The sequence below is a fragment of the Haliotis rufescens genome, unplaced genomic scaffold (assembly GCF_023055435.1).
Source record: "Haliotis rufescens isolate VD_foot unplaced genomic scaffold, xgHalRufe1.0.p SCAF_80, whole genome shotgun sequence".
In the NCBI taxonomy this organism is placed as follows: domain Eukaryota; kingdom Metazoa; phylum Mollusca; class Gastropoda; order Lepetellida; family Haliotidae; genus Haliotis; species Haliotis rufescens.
Genome location: NW_025964373.1, coordinates 1,131,936 through 1,151,625, shown reverse-complemented (window position 1 = coordinate 1,151,625; position 19,690 = coordinate 1,131,936). Strand labels below are relative to the sequence as shown.

At 48.3% G+C, this 19,690-nt stretch overlaps 1 protein-coding gene and 2 long non-coding RNA genes across 8 annotated transcripts in view; all 3 read right to left on the bottom strand.

Annotated features, from left to right (window-relative positions):
• LOC124137375 (serine/threonine-protein kinase SMG1-like) overlaps positions 1 to 19,690 on the bottom strand; it is a 124,255-nt gene that overhangs the window by 57,939 nt on the left and 46,626 nt on the right. For all 3 annotated transcript variants that reach the window (XM_048390006.1, XM_048390008.1, XM_048390007.1), the window contains exons 24-43: positions 18,908 to 19,072; positions 18,405 to 18,559; positions 17,387 to 17,591; positions 16,296 to 16,435; positions 15,823 to 16,023; positions 15,141 to 15,300; positions 14,543 to 14,669; positions 13,153 to 13,731; positions 12,235 to 12,394; positions 12,008 to 12,068; positions 11,769 to 11,864; positions 10,270 to 10,458; positions 9,782 to 9,917; positions 9,303 to 9,473; positions 3,539 to 3,713; positions 2,528 to 2,747; positions 2,086 to 2,256; positions 960 to 1,186; positions 712 to 810; positions 66 to 216 (exon numbers count right to left, since the gene is read on the bottom strand). In XM_048390006.1, coding sequence (XP_048245963.1) covers positions 66 to 216; positions 712 to 810; positions 960 to 1,186; positions 2,086 to 2,256; positions 2,528 to 2,747; positions 3,539 to 3,713; positions 9,303 to 9,473; positions 9,782 to 9,917; positions 10,270 to 10,458; positions 11,769 to 11,864; positions 12,008 to 12,068; positions 12,235 to 12,394; positions 13,153 to 13,731; positions 14,543 to 14,669; positions 15,141 to 15,300; positions 15,823 to 16,023; positions 16,296 to 16,435; positions 17,387 to 17,591; positions 18,405 to 18,559; positions 18,908 to 19,072 — 3,588 coding nt within the window. The remainder of the gene's footprint in view (positions 1 to 65; positions 217 to 711; positions 811 to 959; positions 1,187 to 2,085; positions 2,257 to 2,527; positions 2,748 to 3,538; positions 3,714 to 9,302; positions 9,474 to 9,781; positions 9,918 to 10,269; positions 10,459 to 11,768; positions 11,865 to 12,007; positions 12,069 to 12,234; positions 12,395 to 13,152; positions 13,732 to 14,542; positions 14,670 to 15,140; positions 15,301 to 15,822; positions 16,024 to 16,295; positions 16,436 to 17,386; positions 17,592 to 18,404; positions 18,560 to 18,907; positions 19,073 to 19,690) is intronic.
• LOC125377225 lies at positions 7,158 to 8,513 on the bottom strand. 4 transcript variants are annotated; one of them, XR_007219455.1, is made up of 4 exons: positions 8,427 to 8,513; positions 8,099 to 8,378; positions 7,294 to 7,789; positions 7,180 to 7,201 (listed from the first exon to the last, which is right to left on the bottom strand). It is a non-coding gene; the product is annotated as an uncharacterized LOC125377225 (long non-coding RNA). The 4 variants fall into 4 exon arrangements; XR_007219454.1 differs by lacking the exon at positions 7,180 to 7,201 and adding an exon at positions 7,158 to 7,177 and having other exon boundaries at positions 7,382 to 7,789; positions 8,099 to 8,513; XR_007219453.1 differs by having other exon boundaries at positions 8,099 to 8,513.
• On the bottom strand, positions 8,536 to 9,220 carry LOC124137377. Its single transcript, XR_007219457.1, has 3 exons — positions 9,111 to 9,220; positions 8,703 to 9,062; positions 8,536 to 8,610 (listed from the first exon to the last, which is right to left on the bottom strand). It is a non-coding gene; the product is annotated as an uncharacterized LOC124137377 (long non-coding RNA).

The window sequence follows — 19,690 nt, the reverse complement described above, 5'->3', positions numbered from 1 at the left end:
GATGGGACAAGCTTTAAAATTCAACTTATTCACAAACATTTCAAGACAATTTAAATCCTTTTTACCTTGAGGGTCTGTGCAATTGCCTCCCTTTGCTGCCATTTCTTGTACAGACCGAACAGAGGTGTGGCTCCCTCCACCCACTGAATGAGGCCTGACCGTGGTCCAAGTGGTGTCACAGAGTAGTGTCGAGCTCGGTACAGCTGACGGGTCCCCCTGCACAACAGAAAGAAGCTTATCACCGGGAAATACATCTGTTTTATTATGGTAAAAGTCCACATTTACTGTTAACTCTCAACATTCTTTAACATTCAATGCTAGCACAAGTGAATGATTGTGTGTTAATTTACAACCCAGTCAGTAATGGCCAAGCTAATTCACATCAGCCAATATGTCAGGCAAACCAGGGATTGATAGCATGAGCAGCATCTGATGTCTTTAGGTTAAGATGACACAGTCAGTCAGGTCCCACATTGTGACCAACCGGCTGATATGAAGAACAGTTATCATACCTCCAAGATCTGATTGGTCCATGTGATCTTGATAAAATACTGTGTATTCAGCCTTGGAGGGTAATAAATCTCCCTGTGCTAGAGGCACTGATAAGGCCACATGTGGAGTTCTGAGAGGCAGAATAAATCCCTTATACCCCACTTCAAAGCAAAAGACATACAAAACTATCAGATTTCAAAACAGAGCGACAGTACTTACTTGTTTGACTTGGAGAACATGTTATTTACAATAGACAGGAACTGCATGATTCTCTCATCTAAGTGGAGGTCCTCGAGGCCCTTGAATAGGTACGGGTATCTGAAATGACCACAAACAAGGATAGTGGCTACATAAAGGTAAACAAGCACTGACCATAATTGTTTAACAATAGAATAAAATGAGTTGGTTTTCCCTGTAGTGTTATTTCAAATTACAGCTTTGTAATCACCAAATATTCCAACACGAACCTTCGGCCATCTGATCCAAGCAGGACCAGTTTCTTGGGTTTGGTCTTCGTGGGGAGGATTTGTGCCGTGTTGTAGACAGACTCTATGGTGACTGTCTGTCCGAGCACACCGAGTCCGGGCATAGGGATGACCGAGCTGACCAGACTGGACAGTCGAGGGCTGATTTCCTCCATCCGCAACTGCAGACTGTTTCGCTTCTGGGCTCGCTGCTGCAGGCTGACATGCAGCTGATGGACAAACATCAACAGTGAATGAGGGAGTTCAACATGACTTTGATCAGTGAATGAGGGAGTTCAACATGACTTGGATCAGTGAGTGAGAGAGTTTAACGTGACTTTGATCAGTGAGTGAGGGAGTTTAACGTGACTTTGATCAGTGAGTGAGGGAGTTTAACGCCACTTTGGTCAGTGAGTGAGGGAGTTTAACGTGACTTTGATCAGTGGATGAGGGAGTTTAACGTGACTTTGATCAGTGAGTGAGGGAGTTCAACATGACTTTGATCAGTGAGTGAGACAGTTTAACGTGACTTTGATCAGTGGATGAGGGAGTTTAACGCCACTTTGATCAGTGAGTGAGTGAGTTTAACGTGACTTTGATCAGTGGATGAGGGAGTTTAACGCCACTTTGATCAGTGAGTGAGGGAGTGTAACGTGACTTTGATCAGTGAGTGTGGGAGTTTAACGTGACTTTGATCAGTGAGTGAGGGAGTTTAACATGACTTTGATCAGTGAGTGAGGGAATTTAACGTGACTATGATCAGTGAATGAGGGAGTTTAACATGACTTTGATCAGTGAGTTTAACGCCACTTTGATCAGTGAGTGAGGGAGTTTAACGTGACTTTGATCAGTGAATGAGGGAGTTTGACAGACTTTGATCAGTGAGTGAGAGTTTAATGCCACTTTGATCAGTGAGTGAGGGAGTTCAGTTTAACGCTACTGTCATTAGTGAGGGAGTTTAACACCACTTTGATCAGTGAGTGAGGGAGTTTAACACCACTTTGATCAGTGAGTGAGGGAGTTTGGTTTAACGCTACTGTCATCAGTGAGTGAGGGAGTTTGACGCCACTGCTCGGCTTCAGAGTCCTTTCAGAGCATATTTTTGTAAGATTTGATCACAGCAACAAACCTGTTTGAAGAGCTGCCAGTTGACGGCAGGGTTGGAGGGGTTGCTAGGGTTCCTCAGCCTCTGCAGGGCGTTCTCTATCAGTTCCCCATACGTGTCCTGGAACCACTTCTCATGCGGTGTCTCCGCCGCCTGGCTGGTAATCTCGTGGAGCCGCTCCATTGTGTATAGGATCTGAGTGAACACAAACACATCTTCAGTTTCCACATCACATACCACAGCAACATCAACATACTCTATGGAGAATATTAGAGCTCCTGTGTAAGTCCAATTTTATGAAACGAGTGAAAAGTTTTCGTATCTGACAAGCGATATTTGTTAGTGAAACTTGTTCCTGCAGTACATAAGCAGCACTTTGGCATTACACAACGTGTAATACAGCTGTATGTTTATTGAACGGGTGATCTCTTCACGGACGAGTTACAAATTCTTGTACAACACTTACTGGCTTCATAATGGTCTTGTGCTTCTCTCTGATGATGGCCGTCTTCTCCTCCTTGTTCAGTGACTGGTTGGCGTTGACTTTCTTCACCTCACTCTCCAGCTGGGCCAGGGAGCGCACCACGTCCGTATGCTGCTGGTTTAGGGTGCCAAGCCACAGTTCATCCCACAGCAGCGTGACGCGCCGCAGTTCCTGCACCATCTGCTGCACCTCGGAGATCATCCTGGAACACAGGACAGGTTCAAGTCTCCGGCATGACATGGCACGGGAACACAGGAACAGGTTCAAGTCTCCGGCATGACATGGCACGGGAACACAGGACTGGTTCAAGTCTTCGGCATGACATGGCGCGGGAACACAGGAACAGGTTCAAGTCTCCGGCATGACATGGCACGGGAACACAGGACAGGTTCAAGTCTTCGGCATGACATGGCACGGGAACACAGGAACAGGTTCAAGTCTCCGGCATGACATGGCGCGGAACACAGGAACAGGTTCAAGTCTTCGGCATGACATGGCGCGGGAACACAAGAAATAGGTCAAGAGAAAAATCAGTCTGTGCCAAAAACATTTTGGGTATTTTTTCCAGTAAATTTGTGTAAACACAAAGACCATAACTATCTGAGCTTACTAGACTGAAAGATATTTCACTGGACTGATGTCATTTAAATGAAGGGCTTGTAACCTGTAAGACTTTGTTGCCCGATACAAATGTGCATAACTGAATGTATAACCTAACTCATACACTCATACAGAAAGCAGTGTTAGAAACTGGCACTAGTCCTATAGTCCTTGCCAAACTGCCCAATGTTTAAGGGATCAAAAGGACTAGTAGAAATTTGACATTTTTAAGGTTTTGCGATATGTTGTCATTAAAAATGACTGAAATTGTTAGTTTCTACTGCAGGATAGAATGTAATAATGCCATTTCTAAGATTTATTCCAAGTAAATACGGTATTACATCACTGAATACATGATTGGTCTGAGGGACACGAGAGCTCCCCTCCACCTACTTGGGGTTGTGGTGAGACAGGGTGTCCACGATGGTGGCTAGGCAAGTCTGCAGCATGGTGGCACTGGGGTCCTCCATGACCGGATCCTCTCCCTCATCCTCTCCCTGTGACCCTTGACCTCCTTCATCAGGGTCAAGGCTCTCCTCTTCTTCTGACAAGTAGTTGCTCAGCAAACCTTGAAGTAAATAGACACATCTGGGACTTTGACATTTGTTTTTTAAGTATTTACTTTACCATTTCTGAACAGTTTCAAATATTTAACTATGTTTGGCCAGTGTGTGCAGTATTCCTTAACATTGATTACCAGTTTCACCTGTCTGCAAAAATAACCTGCTATGGATTCATGCAACTGGCAGTAGAAGTGGCAGTCCACATGGAATAGTACTTGCTAAGTATTCACTTGTCTCAGACTTGCAAACTGTTTTCAAAACCTGCACTTTCGCTGTAAAGTGAGTGATTGACGTTTTCGAAATCAGCAATATTATAAATCTCTGTCACAAGTGAGGGATTTATGTTTGTGGGGGTATCTAGACAAGGCTACCCAGGTGCGTTACAATACCATGAGTCACAATACATTCATCGGTAAGTCACACATTGACCCACCTCTCTATCGACCCTCCTCTGTCTGTGACCAACCTACCTCTCTACCGACCCACCTCTCTGGTCTGTGACAGACCCACCTCTCTGGTTTGTGACCAACCCATCCCTCTGGTCTGTGACTGACCCACCTCTCTACCAAACCACCTCTCTACCAAACCACCTCTCTACCGACCAACCTCTCTGGTCTGTGACAGACCCACCTCTCTGGTTTGTGACCAACCCACTTCTCTGGTCTGTGACTGACCCACCTCTCTACCAAACCACCTCTCTACCAAACCACCTCTCTACCGAACCACCTCTCTTCCAACCAACCTCTCTGGTCTGTGACTGACCCACCTCTCTGGTCTGTGACCGACCCACCCCTCTGGTCTGTGACTGACCCACCCCTCTGGTCTGTGACTGACCCACCTCTCTGGTCTGTGACCGACCCACCACTCTACCCAACCACCTCTCTAACGAACCACCTCTCTTCCAACCAACCTCTCTGGTCTGTGACTGACCCACCTCTCTGGTCTGTGACTGACCCACCTCTCTACCCAACCACCTCTCTACCGAACCACCTCTCTTCCAACCAACCTCTCTGGTCTGTGACTGACCCACCTCTCTGGTCTGTGACCGACCCACCCCTCTGGTCTGTGACTGACCCACCTCTCTACCCAACCACTTCTCTACCGAACCACCTCTCTTCCAACCAACCTCTCTGGTCTGTGACCGACCCACCCCTCTGGTCTGTGACCGACCCACCCCTCTGGTCTGTGACCGACCCACCCCTCTGGTCTGTGACAGACCCACCTCTCTGGTCTGTGACCGACCCACCCCTCTGGTCTGTGACTGACCCACCTCTCTACCCAACCACCTCTCTACCGACCACCTCTCTTCCAACCAACCTCTCTGGTCTGTGACTGACCCACCTCTCTGGTCTGTGACCGACCCACCCCTCTGGTCTGTGACTGACCCACCTCTCTACCCAACCACTTCTCTACCGAACCACTTCTCTTCCAACCAACCTCTCTGGTCTGTGACCGACCCACCCCTCTGGTCTGTGACCGACCCACCCCTCTGGTCTGTGACTGACCCACCTCTCTGGTCTGTGACCGACCCACCCCTTTGGTCTGTGACTGACCCACCTCTCTACCAAACCACCTCTCTATCAAACCACCTCTCTACCGAACCACCTCTCTTCCGACCAACCTCTCTGGTCTGTGACAGACCCACCTCTCTGGTCTGTGACCGACCCACCCACCTCTCTTCCGACCCACCCCTCTGGTCTGTGACTGACCCACCTCTCTACCAAACCACCTCTCTACCAAACAACCTCTCTACCGAACCACCTCTCTTCCGACCCACCCCTCTGGTCAGTGACTGACCCACCACTCTACCCAACCACCTCTCTAACGAACCACCTCTCTTCCAACCAACCTCTCTGGTCTGTGACCGACCCACCCCTCTGGTCTGTGACTGACCCACCCCTCTGGTCTGTGACTGACCCACCTCTCTGGTTTGTGACCAACCCATCCCTCTGGTCTGTGACTGACCCACCTCTCTACCAAACCACCTCTCTACCAAACCACCTCTCTACCGACCAACCTCTCTGGTCTGTGACAGACCCACCTCTCTGGTTTGTGACCAACCCACTTCTCTGGTCTGTGACTGACCCACCTCTCTACCAAACCACCTCTCTACCAAACCACCTCTCTACCGAACCACCTCTCTTCCAACCAACCTCTCTGGTCTGTGACTGACCCACCTCTCTGGTCTGTGACCGACCCACCCCTCTGGTCTGTGACTGACCCACCCCTCTGGTCTGTGACTGACCCACCTCTCTGGTCTGTGACCGACCCACCACTCTACCCAACCACCTCTCTAACGAACCACCTCTCTTCCAACCAACCTCTCTGGTCTGTGACTGACCCACCTCTCTGGTCTGTGACTGACCCACCTCTCTACCCAACCACCTCTCTACCGAACCACCTCTCTTCCAACCAACCTCTCTGGTCTGTGACTGACCAACCTCTCTGGTCTGTGACCGACCCACCCCTCTGGTCTGTGACCGACCCACCCCTCTGGTCTGTGACTGACCCACCTCTCTGGTCTGTGACCGACCCACCCCTCTGGTCTGTGACTGACCCACCTCTCTACCCAACCACCTCTCTACCGACCACCTCTCTTCCAACCAACCTCTCTGGTCTGTGACTGACCCACCTCTCTGGTCTGTGACCGACCCATTCCCTCTGGTCGGTGACTGACCCACCTCTCTACCCAACCACTTCTCTACCGAACCACTTCTCTTCCAACCAACCTCTCTGGTCTGTGACCGACCCACCCCTCTGGTCTGTGACCGACCCACCCCTCTGGTCTGTGACTGACCCACCTCTCTGGTCTGTGACCGACCCACCCCTCTGGTCTGTGACTGACCCACCTCTCTACCAAACCACCTCTCTATCAAACCACCTCTCTATCAAACCACCTCTCTACCGAACCACCTCTCTTCCGACCAACCTCTCTGGTCTGTGACAGACCCACCTCTCTGGTCTGTGACCGACCCACCCACCTCTCTTCCGACCCACCCCTCTGGTCTGTGACTGACCCACCTCTCTACCAAACCACCTCTCTACCAAACCACCTCTCTACCGAACCACCTCTCTTCCGACCCACCCCTCTGGTCAGTGACTGACCCACCACTCTACCCAACCACCTCTCTAACGAACCACCTCTCTTCCAACCAACCTCTCTGGTCTGTGACAGACCCACCCCTCTGGTCTGTGACTGACCCACCCCTCTGGTCTGTGACTGACCCACCTCTCTGGTCTGTGACCGACCCACCCCTCTGGTCTGTGACTGACCCACCTCTCTACCCAACCACCTCTCTTCCAACCAACCTCTCTGGTCTGTGACCGACCCACCCCTCTGGTCTGTGACTGACCCACCTCTCTGGTCTGTGACCGACCCACCCCTCTGGTCTGTGACTGACCCACCTCTCTACCAAACCACCTCTCTACCAAACCACCTCTCTACCGAACCACCTCTCTTCCAACCAACCTCTCTGGTCTGTGACTGACCCACCTCTCTGGTCTGTGACCGACCCACCCACCTCTCTTCCGACCCACCCCTCTGGTCTGTGACCGACCCACCCCTCTGGTCTGTGACTGACCCACCTCTCTACCAAACCACCTCTCTACCAAACCACCTCTCTACCCAACCACCTCTCTTCCGACCCACCTCTCTGGTCTGTGACTGACCCACCTCTCTGGTCTGTGACTGACCCACCTCTCTGGTCTGTGACTGACCCACCCCTCTGGTCTGTGACTGACCCACCTCTCTGGTCTGTGACCGACCCACCACTCTACCCAACCACCTCTCTAACGAACCACCTCTCTTCCAACCAACCTCTCTGGTCTGTGACTGACCCACCTCTCTGGTCTGTGACTGACCCACCTCTCTACCAAACCACCTCTCTAACGAACCATCTCTCTTCCGACCCACCCCTCTGGTCTGTGACTGACCCACCTCTCTGGTCTGTGACCGACCCACCCCTCTGGTCTGTGACTGACCCACCTCTCTACCAAACCACCTCTCTACCGAACCACCTCTCTTCCAACCAACCTCTCTGGTCTGTGACTGACCCACCTCTCTGGTCTGTGACCGACCCACCTCTCTGGTCTGTGACTGACCCACCTCTCTACCCAACCACTTCTCTACTGACCCACCTCTCTACCCAACCACTTCTCTACCGAACCACCTCTCTTCCAACCAACCTCTCTGGTCTGTGACGGACCCACCTCTCTGGTCTGTGACCGACCCACCCCTCTGGTCTGTGACTGACCCACCTCTCTACCAAACCACCTCTCTATCAAACCACCTCTCTACCTGAACCACCTCTCTTCCGACCAACCTCTCTGGTCTGTGACTGACCCATCTCTCTGGTCTGTGACCGACCCACCCACCTCTCTTCCGACCCACCCCTCTGGTCTGTGACTGACCCACCTCTCTACCAAACCACCTCTCTACCAAACCACCTCTCTACCGAACCACCTCTCTTCCGACCCACCCCTCTGGTCAGTGACTGACCCACCACTCTACCCAACCACCTCTCTAACGAACCACCTCTCTTCCAACCAACCTCTCTGGTCTGTGACCGACCCACCCCTCTGGTCTGTGACTGACCCACCCCTCTGGTCTGTGACTGACCCACCTCTCTGGTCTGTGACCGACCCACCCCTCTGGTCTGTGACTGACCCACCTCTCTACCCAACCACCTCTCTACCAAACCACCTCTCTTCCAACCAACCTCTCTGGTCTGTGACCGACCCACCCCTCTGGTCTGTGACTGACCCACCTCTCTGGTCTGTGACCGACCCACCCCTCTGGTCTGTGACTGACCCACCCCTCTACCAAACCACCTCTCTACCAAACCACCTCTCTACCGAACCACCTCTCTTCCGACCAACCTCTCTGGTCTGTGACTGACCCACCTCTCTGGTCTGTGACCGACCCACCCACCTCTCTTCCGACCCACCCCTCTGGTCTGTGACCGACCCGACCCTCTGGTCTGTGACTGACCCACCTCTCTACCAAACCACCTCTCTACCAAACCACCTCTCTACCGAACCACCTCTCTTCCGACCCACCCCTCTGGTCTGTGACTGACCCACCTCTCTACCAAACCACCTCTCTACCAAACCACCTCTCTACCAAACCACCTCTCTACCCAACCACCTCTCTTCCGACCCACCTCTCTGGTCTGTGACTGACCCACCTCTCTGGTCTGTGACTGACCCACCCCTCTGGTCTGTGACTGACCCACCTCTCTGGTCTGTGACCGACCCACCACTCTACCCAACCACCTCTCTAACGAACCACCTCTCTTCCAACCAACCTCTCTGGTCTGTGACTGACCCACCTCTCTGGTCTGTGACTGACCCACCTCTCTACCAAACCACCTCTCTAACGAACCACCTCTCTTCCGACCCACCTCTCTGGTCTGTGACCGACCCACCCCTCTGGTCTGTGACCGACCCACCACTCTACCCAACCACCTCTCTAACGAACCACCTCTCTTCCATCCCACCTCTCTGGTCTGTGACTGACCCACCCCTCTGGTCTGTGACTGACCCACCACTCTACCGAACCACCTCTCTACCGAACCACCTCTCTTCCGACCCACCTCTCTGGTCTGTGACCTTGGCCTCCATCTTGTTGGCGGAGCTGCCGACCACAGCTGGGTATATGATGAGGTGTGGGGCATCCTGGGCCACCCGACACAGCAGATCAGACACACTCTGTCTCACATAGCCTTCTGGATGGCTCAGTCGGGAAAACAACTGGGGGATTATTCCTGAAGAGAGTAGGTAATACATTACAAACTATCTCAATGGCTATATGTTGTGATGTACCCTGTGTGTGAGCCTATGTACTCCAAGCCGACATCACACCATATGCCCCAAGAGAACAGTTGACAAAATCTTTATCTCACCAACATTCATGCATACAGAGCTGGAATATATGTTCAAAGTCTTATTTTTATTATTTAAATTCGGATTCGTCCTGATATCATTTACCGCTGCTAATATAGTTTAGCAAGGTTTCATTGCTATTCCATTATTGCTATGACAACACATGCCTATGTTGAAGCAAACCGCCTACCCTTCCATGGCGTTGTGGGGGTCTGTGCCAGGCCACTTTCCAGCACATTTCTCAGCTCCCATGCGTGTTTCACCAGCAGACGAAGCAGCCGCAGAGTGGAGATGATGTTGCAATCAGCATTGTCGGTTTCTTCGTTCTGCAGCAATAGTTGTTTCCACACATACATAAATGATAACATTTACGTCAATTCGTAAGTATCCTCACCCATTCAATTATTAACATTCCCCACATGCTAATCAACATTTCCCAAAACAAATAACTAGACAGAACAATGTCAGACATGACTGTAAAGAGGCTGCAGAGCTGTCTGTAAAAAGCAGTGTTTGTAAAGATGCTGTGGCTTCACACATTGTACCCATGTTGGGAATCAACCCCGGGGCTATGACGTGGCGAGCGAAAGCTTTAACCCCAAGGCTACCCGAACGCCCCATATGAACACTGCAGCCGGTCTGTAAAGCCATATTCACTACCCATTCTGATTGACTTACAACTCCATTGAGATGCAGGTACGTGAAGTAGGCCTTGGCGGACAGCTTGTAGTAGTGATACACTCTCTGCACCACTCCCTGCCACACCGCCAACAACTGCTCGATACACTCCTCACTCGCCATCTGCAGCGATGTGGATGTTGCTAGCAGCTGCTTCCTCGTCGTCTCGGTGCCATCATCGTAGAGACTCTGCAGGGGAAGAACACAAGCATGACTCTTGACTGTAACTGTGTAGATGTCCTGGGGCAAGGAAATTATTCAGTATCTCTGCTGCAGTTAATTTTCCCATAGTGTGTGGCCTACAAGAATGTTGTCTGAATTTCCATACTTTGCCAAAATTTGGAAATTATTGTACAAGATACACGCATCAATATGTGCATCCCACTGACCTAAATTGCTATTAAACAACGCTGACATTGTCTACAACATACACCTGTCAATGTGTGCGAGGTACATGCTCCCAATGACCTACATGTCTATTATACAACGCTGATATTGTCTACAAGATACACACATCAACGTGTGCGAGGTACATGCTCCCACTGACCTACATGTCTATTATACAACGCTGATATTGTCTACAAGATACACATGTGTAAACGTGTGCGAGGTACATGCTCCCACTGACCTACATGTCTATTAAACAACGCCGATATTGTCTACAAGATACACATGTGTAAACGTGTGCGAGGTACATGCTCCCAATGACCTACATGTCTATTAAACAACGCTGATATTGTCTACAAGATACACACATCAATGTGTGCGAGGTACATGCTCCCACTGACCTACATGTCTATTAAACAACGCTGATATTGTCTACAAGATACACCTGTCAACGTGTGCGAGGTACATGCTGCCACTGACCTACATCGCTATTATACAACGCTGATATTGTCTACAAGATACACCTGTCAACGTGTGCGAGGTACATGCTCCCACTGACCTACATCGCTATTATACAACGCTGATATTGTCTACAAGATACACACGTCAACGTGTGCGAGGTACATGCTCCCACTGACCTACATCGCTATTAAACAGTGCTGACATTGTCTACAAGATACACACGTCAACGTGTGCGAGGTACATGCTCCCACTGACCTACATCGCTATTATACAACGCTGATATTGTCTACAAGATACACACGTCAACGTGTGCGAGGTACATGCTCCCACTGACCTACATCGCTATTATACAACGCTGATATTGTCTACAAGATACACACGTCAACGTGTGCGAGGTACATGCTCCCACTGACCTACATCGCTATTATACAACGCTGATATTGTCTACAAGATACACACGTCAACGTGTGCGAGGTACATGCTCCCACTGACCTACATCGCTATTATACAACGCTGATATTGTCTACAAGATACACACGTCACCGTGTGCGAGGTACATGCTCCCACTGACCTACATCGCTATTATACAACGCTGATATTGTCTACAAGATACACACGTCACCGTGTGCGAGGTACATGCTCCCACTGACCTGGTCCTGGTCACTAATGTCCTCCTCACTGGACAGCGGACTGTGGATCTGGCTCAACACGCCCAGCACCCTCTCTGTCTCCTCGCTGCTTGTACCCTGCAGCACACAAACACAGTCCATATATACCACCAGTTTAACATTTATACTGTCATAAAAATTTGCTTATTTTTGTGTAATTCAATATCTGCATTGCAAAGTTGTTGCACATTTACTGGTATAGCCGACAGCTGATATGTTACCTTGGGGATGATTGATAAAATCTGTCCTTTTTCTTCAGTTGACAGCTCCACACTCCCATGGCTGGAACAGAGGCACCAGTGTTGAACAAACAAATGTTGCAAATCAGTTGGTACAGAAAATGAATGAGGATTGACTCTGACTGACACTTCCAACAATATCGCAGTATATGACTATGGAAACCAAGGACAAGTTACTGACTTTCAGCGTTCAAATTCCTGTATCTTACCTGGCATTGTCTACTGCCTTCCTCCCCCATTTGTAGCACCACCCAGCCAGGGTGAACCAGGACTTGGCCAGTTTGGGAGATTCCATTGCACAGAGGTGGAGCAGGCGACCAATGATACTGTCACTGTCAGACAGGATGGGGTTGTCGCCAATCTTCAGAACTAAACATAGAACAGACAAAACATTAGCATTAATTTCCTTTAAACTAATAAATTTTATCTGTACATCTTCAATCATTTCACAATACAATCAAACTTTTATATACTGTAATCCCACAACAATCAAACAGAAACAATTTTTCATCTTTAAGGATACAGCTGTGAAGAAATAATCAAACACTCGAGCTCCTCACAGCGATATCCCGTTTGTGGAGCTATACTATCGCTGCCACCAGTCAAAACTCCCCAGTGACAGATGACCACAACCATGCCTGGAGTTGATCTTGCAACCGAATGACCATTATGTTTACAAACAAGTGACAACTGCTGTGTTGCCGAATACACACATCCTGGCTTAATTACTTTCTTTGTTTTTCAGTTTGAATTTCTATTTCATTACAACTATCATGTAATTGATATGGTAAGAAAGTAAGGGAGAAATTGGGTGATTTTCCGTTAGTCTGCAATCTCGAACCAATCTGATTATACAACAAAGTAAATTCATCTGGAAATCATCGTCAGTCGTAAACCTTTTCAAAATGAACTACGATGGCATTCCTAAAGACATAAACAAAAGTATGAATGTTACTACATTTGGGGTTAGGGGGCAAATTTCAGATTCTTGTATTGGCCGGGCCCACACTGATGGCTCTATGTGGCCGAGAGTGTAACGATGGTGTCAGGCGCTAGGAAGGAGCTTGAGAAACACTATTCCAAGGGAGATAATTCCCCCAGCCCCACAACTGCAGACCACTAGTTACCTTGTTCCTGGTCCTCCATAGCAAGGCTGAGTCCCAGTCTCTTCTTTGCTCCCTTCTCTTCCATCTCCATCAACAGCTTGATGTTCCTCACCGTGTGGGACGACGTGCCACTGCCGTCTCCCTGTCCACTCAGCTTGACCTGCGCCGCCACCGACCCCAGCAGTTTCTGGTCCCCCTGCATCCACTTGACCAGGGTCACCAGCGACCTGGAACACAGCTCTGCACAGCTGCCCACGACGGGCTTCTTCTGAGCCGTGTCGCCCAGGAGGATGTTCCCCATGATGCTGCTGCTCATCACCTCGATGGCATCCTTGGGCTGGCTGATGCTGTGGAGCAGCTTAGCGCTCTCTCGCTCCACCTTCATCACCTCCATCTGGTTAAGGCTGCCATTGCAAGAGCGCAGACTGGCCAGAGCAGGGACCAGGTCGTTCGGGAAGGTAATGCGGCCGTTCTCGTTGCTGTTCCTCATGAGGGTGATGACTTGTCTCACCAGCAAGTCCTCAGCCAGCTCGTAGCTGTGTTGTTTGCGGGACAGAGACGACGCTGCCAGGAGAGTGCGAGACAGCTGGTTCTTTAACTCTGCAACATCATGATATAGGCGTAATGATCCCCTAATAGCAGTACTGCAGCATTTAACATAGCAGAAAGAGGCATCACAAGTTGTACACTTCACGAACTTGGGTCTCTGATGTCACAAGAACACACTAGTCTATTACAAAGTCCATAGTTATATTGTGAAAGGCACTTAAATACATTTCAGTATGATGACGGTATTAATGTTTAACTCTTTAAAAAAGGAAGGGAATGGAATTTTACGACAGTATCCAACCTGGATGACATCATATTGATTTATTCTCAACAATGAAGTAATATGACATTATATAAGACAGCTACGTGATAAATCGCTAACAACAATGAAGAACAAAGCATGCTTTATTTCACGATAAAACCTTGCTCTATCATAAAGGCATTTCAGGAGAATCAAATATGTGCTAGCAATTTGATGATGTCGTAAATTGGACAACATTATATTTGAGAGGGAAGTGTTGAGCGAGGTATCCCCATAGATGTAGCTGGGCTACGCAGATAAATGCAGTGGCCGAAAAACCGCACTCAAAAGTGGGAGAGATATGTCAATTGGTATGAGGAGAAAAGGTACAGATAATCGACGTGAGGATTGTGAGAATGTGCGGGAAATACCAAACTTAACCCACATGTTAATGAAATGGACTTGTCCGACAATGCAGAGGTTGGATTCTATTCAACCATCATTAGGGAGTCATCATTATTAAAATTTAGGCAATATTCAAAAAGCTTGCACATTTAATCTACATCTTTAAAGAGGCTGTGCCCCTCATGGTTTATTCTCCCTGTAGTATTTTATTTTCACCTGGCTTGCGGTCACATCCCGGCAGAAGCAGCTGGAGGTTGAGCAGTCTCAGGGTCTGCATGTACGTCCCCAGCTCCTGGCTGTCTGGCTCCACCAGCAGCTGCTCCGACAGCGACAACAGTGACGTCTGGGACAACAACACCAATCAGTGACAAACTACCCTGCTACAAGATATATACAGTCACTCTACCCTAGAACATTATCAGTGACAAACTACCCTGCTACAAGATATATACAGTCACTCTACCATAGAACATGATCAGTGACAAACTACCCTGCTACAAGATATATACAGTCACTCTACCATAGAACATTATCAGTGACAAACTACCACTGCAACAAGAGACCATGGTCACGCTACCCTAGAACATTATCAGTGACAAACTACCACTGCAACAAGAGATGCATGGTCACGCTACCCTAGAACATTATCAGTGCAATACTGTCCCACGGTAGACCATAAAAGTAATGACAGCAACTGTTTACTGAAATCTGGCACCGATCCTTAAAGAGAACAGAAGAATGTGAACACACCGCTGACAAACACACACACAACATCTGTGCTGCCACAGGTAGAGACATAGACCTGAGGCCGTACCTTCACTCTCTTCTCATCCAGCTGTTTCCGCAGCATGGACACTGTGTTCAGTTCATTGAGCACCTGTCCAGACAGGGTCGGAGGCCAGTCCATTGCCTTGATTCTCAACAACCCCTCCCCACACCGCTCCGCCTGGCTCAGGCACTTCTGGATGTCGGTCCTATAAATACATACAACTCAAATGTTGGCAAAGTGACACACAGTTTACACAAAATTGTTACCTGTGAACTCAAACACTGAACAATGTATCAAGGACTGCAATGTCTCGGATGTAGAACACTAATCTGTCTCAATGTGAAGGATGGAGCATTTAGTGGAAGAGGTACTGTGTGCGGGGAAAGAAGACATTGCAAACTCTGCAAATCAAGGATAAAACACAGCTGATTCCCAGCAATGATGTTTTGACTGATGAGTTATCAAGAAAACCTTAAAAAGGAAACCAACAATGCTCTTACATGGATGTATATGTTAACTGTTATGTTATTGCCTATGAGGCAAGTTCTCAAAACGAAAATCCAAATGTGTACCCGATGCCAACTTTCATTTATATATTTTTGCTATACCAGTCTACAGTGAGTTAGGAATAGAGTCTGTTTTTGGTTATGTTAACATTACATGGGCAGTGATTTCAAATGTTAGCTAATATCCCAAGTCAGCATGCTGCTACTTCTAGCGCCCCCACCTGTGGTTTGTTTGCTTGTGTTCCTGCAGGAGTGTTGCAGCCTTGATGAACTGGGAGTGGATATTCTCCAGCTCTGTGCGTGGGTTCCACGTCAAGCCTCCTGCCTCCGACTTGCTCATCTCGGACAAGGAAGCCCCTGGCACCAGCTCCAGGCTCTCCCGAACACCACTCAGGTTCCCACTGTCAAAGTGGGACAGTGCTCTGGGGAAACAATGCATTCAAAATATCAACATACAATCTACCTGGAGAGCTTGAGTAGCCGCTTAGTTCAATCAAAGATCTTGTCAATCAATTGTTCCAAATTAGGAAAGAATATGGATGGAATATTATCGTAGCTTGTCAACCACACCACATAAGAATATGTTCCTTTATTATTGTCTAAAATTTTATTTCAGAAATTAATTTCAATTTATGATAAAATAAGCTTTCCTGTATGAATTTAGATATTTGAAGATCTATTTGAGGCCTCCTACTTGATGTAGTTGATGTCATAGTTGGAGTTGAAGGCCGTCTGTACGGTGCTGAGAGTGTTCTCGGAGCGGTACTTCTGTACAGACTCCTGCCACTCAAGCACCGCATCCCAGTCACTCAGCTGAATGTAGCAGTCCATCACCTAGGGAGACAAGCACTGCATCATCACAACACTTCATATGGACATATTTAGGCCACAGTCAGCCATATCACGTCAGTCTGGAATAATCAAGTCTGGGTATGAAAAAAAAGTGGTCGACATCATGAACAAGCCACTTAGCTGGGTGGGGTGAGGTGAAATGGGGCTTAACGTCCAAGATTATTGCACTTACATAGCGATGTGCATGCATGTGTGTATGTGTGCGTAGTCTGGACTGATGATGATTTTAATACCATGAAATACCAAGCCGCAGTGAACATGAATACCCTACTGAGATACAGTATACTGAGTCCCGAGCCGACCAGTCCTTGTTTTAGCGCCTTAATGCCAAGCGCCAGGCAGTGTAACAAGGAGTACCATCTTTTAACGTCTTTTGGTATGACGAGGCAGGGGATAAAACCCTGACCTACCTCTCTCCGGGCGGACGTTCTACCAATAGACCACAGAGGCATTCCCACAATGCTGGGACAGGATAACACAATCAGCCAGGTCATACACTGTAACCATCCAATCCTCACTACTGTGGACTCAAAGAATCTCCAGCAGTGGAGTCAGTGCTTGTACTAGTGCTGGTTTTATAATACTAACCTGGCCCACGGAGATACCATGTCGCAGCCTTAAATGGAAACTCCTGTCTGAGAGTCTACAGACTCCAGCTGATGCAGAGCACTGGGCAGGATAACAACAAGTACCACCAACCTTCCTATCTCAGGGGATTCTGGGGATCTTCTTATCCTTAATGCGAAATTCCAGCATTTTTATTTTACTACAGCTGTGATGATGAGTAAGCTTTCAACTACAATATTGTAAGGGCATGAGCACTGTAACACACATGATTCAGCTTTTCCTGTTGGGAAGGAATCATGGGAGTAAAACACAAAAACAACTAGAGCTACCTTACAGCTCCGAAACAAATGCTGAGTTGAAACTGACCTCGTTCACCATGAAGTTGACAGTGCCAGGGTTCTTCTCTGGCTGCTTGCTCAGGATCATCTTGTGAAGAGGTTTGTTTTCACTGCCAGGTCTTGGACTCCCCTCCGGGGACGAACTCGATGACCTCCCTTTGCTGTCGTCATCACTCTCCACTGACATGGTATTCTTCAGCATCGACTTGAACTCCCTCGCTGCAGCCTCATACCTGGGGGGAGGGAAAGTCCAACATATCACAGTGACAATAATGAAGACATATCACTCTTGACTTGTGATCCATGCATGTGGCCAATTCAATGAAATCAGTGTCCTGAATGAAGGGGAATGCTGGGGTCCAGTTTGGGTCCAGTTTGTATCTGCTTGTGTGCTGCCCCGTGTGTGTATGTGTGTATGTGTGCTGCCCCGTGTGTGTATGTGTGCTGTCCCGTGTGTGTATGTGTGCTGCCCCGTGTGTGTATGTGTGATGCCCCGTGTGTGTATGTGTGATGCCCCGTGTGTGTATTTGTGCTGCCCCGTGTGTGTATGTGTGCTGCCCCGTGTGTGTATGTGTGCTGCCCCGTGTGTGTATGTGTGCTGCCCCGTGTGTGTATGTGTGATGCCCCGTGTGTGTATGTGTGATGCCCCGTGTGTGTATGTGTGCTGCCCCGTGTGTGTATGTGTGCTGCCCCGTGTGTGTATGTGTGCTGCCCCGTGTGTGTATGTGTGCTGCCCCGTGTGTGTATGTGTGCTGCCCTGTGTGTGTATGTGTGATGCCCCGTGTGTGTATGAGTGCTGCCCCGTGTGTGTATGTGTGCTGTCCCGTGTGTGTATGTGTGATGCCCCGTGTGTGTATGTGTGATGCCTGGTCAGAATCTGTTGATCTGTCTAATGATTACAAAAGCAAGGGATGTTGCTCTTAATACCAAGCACTGTTTTGTCTGGTCCAGATTTGATGATAAACAGGTCACCATCACATAGCTGGAATACTGCTGAGTGCAGCCTAAAGAACAAGGAGAACAATTGCTAAAATAATGTGAGATACCTTCTCTCTGCTTTCTCTGCTACTGCCTTGATCCAGGAGAACTTGCGTCCAGCGACATCCCGACACCAGTTGTACACCCCCATCACACACTCCGGACTGCGGAGGTCACACAGTGCCTGAGTCAGGTACACCACACCCTGCTCAAACTCGGGAACCTGCAGACAGGTCACACACTGTTACACACTGTTACACACTGTTACACATCTGAGTACACTTGAGTACAATCTATTACAACTCAAAGTGCCATATACTTCTTTTATCCAGTTAATGCTGAGCACAAGCCAAGGTAACAACAACTACCATCTTTTTTGGTATAATGCAGCCCGATTTTCAAACCACTGACCCGCTGTAAGGGCATGTGCTCTATCCACTAGACCACGGAGATGGTTTCAAACAGTCTTACTCAATTGTATGTACGATAACAAGGATGGCACATTAAATCTGAATACATTTTGACTTATCAAAAGCTAAAAGTAACACATGAAAACATCTGGATTACTTACATTGGTATTGTCCGCATCAACCATGTCTTTGAGAAGTTCATAAGCATGCCGTGCTGCGGCTGCAGACATCCCAGCATGCACTGCCATCTTGATGATGCACACTCGGATACGTGCGATCCATTCCTGGCAAGTGTTCCGATTGGTGCGGAAAAATGTCCTCACAGTCTGAAGAGCATATGAAATTTGCACAAGTAATAATGAAAGGGATCTATCAATGAAATCCTTCACATTAATTTACTCCAAGCCAAACAATTTTTCACTGAACGTTAAATGTTCTTGCAGTTAGTTCTGAAGTCTTCTTGTCACCTTGTCTATGTTATGAGCATCGACTGCCCTCTAAGTTTCTCTGTACTGCAATCATGATCACCCCGATCCTTCACCATGTCCCTGTCCTGTCCATGCAGAGACAGGGCAAGTGGCATTCTACTTAATACGGGCACTTAACTTAATGGTGGCACTTAACTTAATGTTGACACTAAACATAATGGTGGCATTTTACTTAATAGGGGCACTTAACTTATTAGTGGCCTTAAACTTAATGGTGGCACTTAACTCATTGTTGACACTATACTTAATGGGAGCACTTATCTTAATGGTGAAACTCAACTTCATGGTGACACTTGTCTTAATGGTGAAACTGAACTTAATTGAGACAATTATTGTTGACACTTAACTTAATGGAGGCACTTGCTTCCCGTTGACACTTAACTTACTGTTGACACTTTACTTAATAGTGAAACTAAACCTAATAGTGGCACTAAACTTAATGGAGGCACATAACTT